Raw genomic sequence first — 998 nt, 5'->3', positions numbered from 1 at the left:
ATGTCCCGGAAGGAACCCCCAAAGGCTCACACAAGGGGACTGCAGGGAAGACGCCGGGAGGCCGGCCAGCAGCTGCAGTGGCGGGAAAATCTGGCCCGGATGCTGCTGCCAGAGGGATGCGACCCACTCTCTAGACTTGGCTGGTACCCGCGAACCCCTCCACCTCTAGACCCGACTGAGACGTCTCGGGTCCTGGGGCGACACCCCACGCACCAGGCAGGCTGCCGGGTCACTTCGCGGGCCAGACGAAGAGTTGGGATCCGGCTCCGACAGGGCTATCAAGGAAGGACACGCCTCCGCGGGAGCGCAGGATCTGATCTCCCCGACCGTGCTTCTACACTGGGTCCCCAGGCCCAGTCCCCGCGCCCTCCCGACAGCGCAGCCAGCAAGGGAAGGAGAGTCCAGGACAACAGCTGGCCCCAGACAGCACAACTGCGGATTTCTCGCCATATCACCTACACCGAGTCGTATCTCAGTCTCCATCGCCAGCCACACAGAGCCCCTTCCCAGAGCCTTGTCCCCGCCCCTGCGTCCCCATTGGTCGGGTCCCGGAGGCGGGCCCCGACGGCTCCCAGCTGGAGGACAGAGGCGGCCGCGGCCCGGCGGAGCGGTACAAACTCGGTCCACACCTCCCCGAACCCGACGGCAGCTCTCCCTGCGCCTCTAAGCTGAGCGGCTTCGGCAGCAGCCGGACTGTCGGGCGCAGCGGAACGGACAGACTAGCCGACCGTCCCTGGTTTCCAGAGGAGCTCCTGCCGGAGGCGGTGCGGTCGCAGCCGACGGTCCGGGAGTTCTAGGGACCGCGCTGCGTTCGCGGGCGACCCACGCCCCGTCCCATCGGCCCCAAGCCAGGCCCGCCGCGCGCCGTCGAGGCGGCCCCGATCCGGGCCCCGCTGGGAGCGGATGCGCGCGCGGTGAGGCCGCCGGGTCCCGCCATGGCCGCGCGCCCTGGGCCGCTCTGGCTGCTGGGCCTGGCGCTGTGCGCGCTGAGCGGCGGC

General features: G+C 70.4%; 1 protein-coding gene across 1 annotated transcript in view; it reads left to right on the top strand.

The window, feature by feature from the left end:
- BMP8A (bone morphogenetic protein 8a) overlaps positions 1-998 on the top strand; it is a 59,137-nt gene continuing 58,139 nt past the window's right edge. Inside the window, exons 1-2 of the mRNA XM_010862816.1 lie at positions 1-610; positions 669-914. Coding sequence (XP_010861118.1) covers positions 1-610; positions 669-914 — 856 coding nt within the window. The remainder of the gene's footprint in view (positions 611-668; positions 915-998) is intronic.

Source organism: Bison bison, unplaced genomic scaffold (assembly GCF_000754665.1).
Source record: "Bison bison bison isolate TAMUID 2011002044 unplaced genomic scaffold, Bison_UMD1.0 scf7180017864484, whole genome shotgun sequence".
In the NCBI taxonomy this organism is placed as follows: Eukaryota; Metazoa; Chordata; class Mammalia; order Artiodactyla; family Bovidae; genus Bison; species Bison bison.
This window is presented reverse-complemented; position numbering and strand designations above follow the sequence as displayed.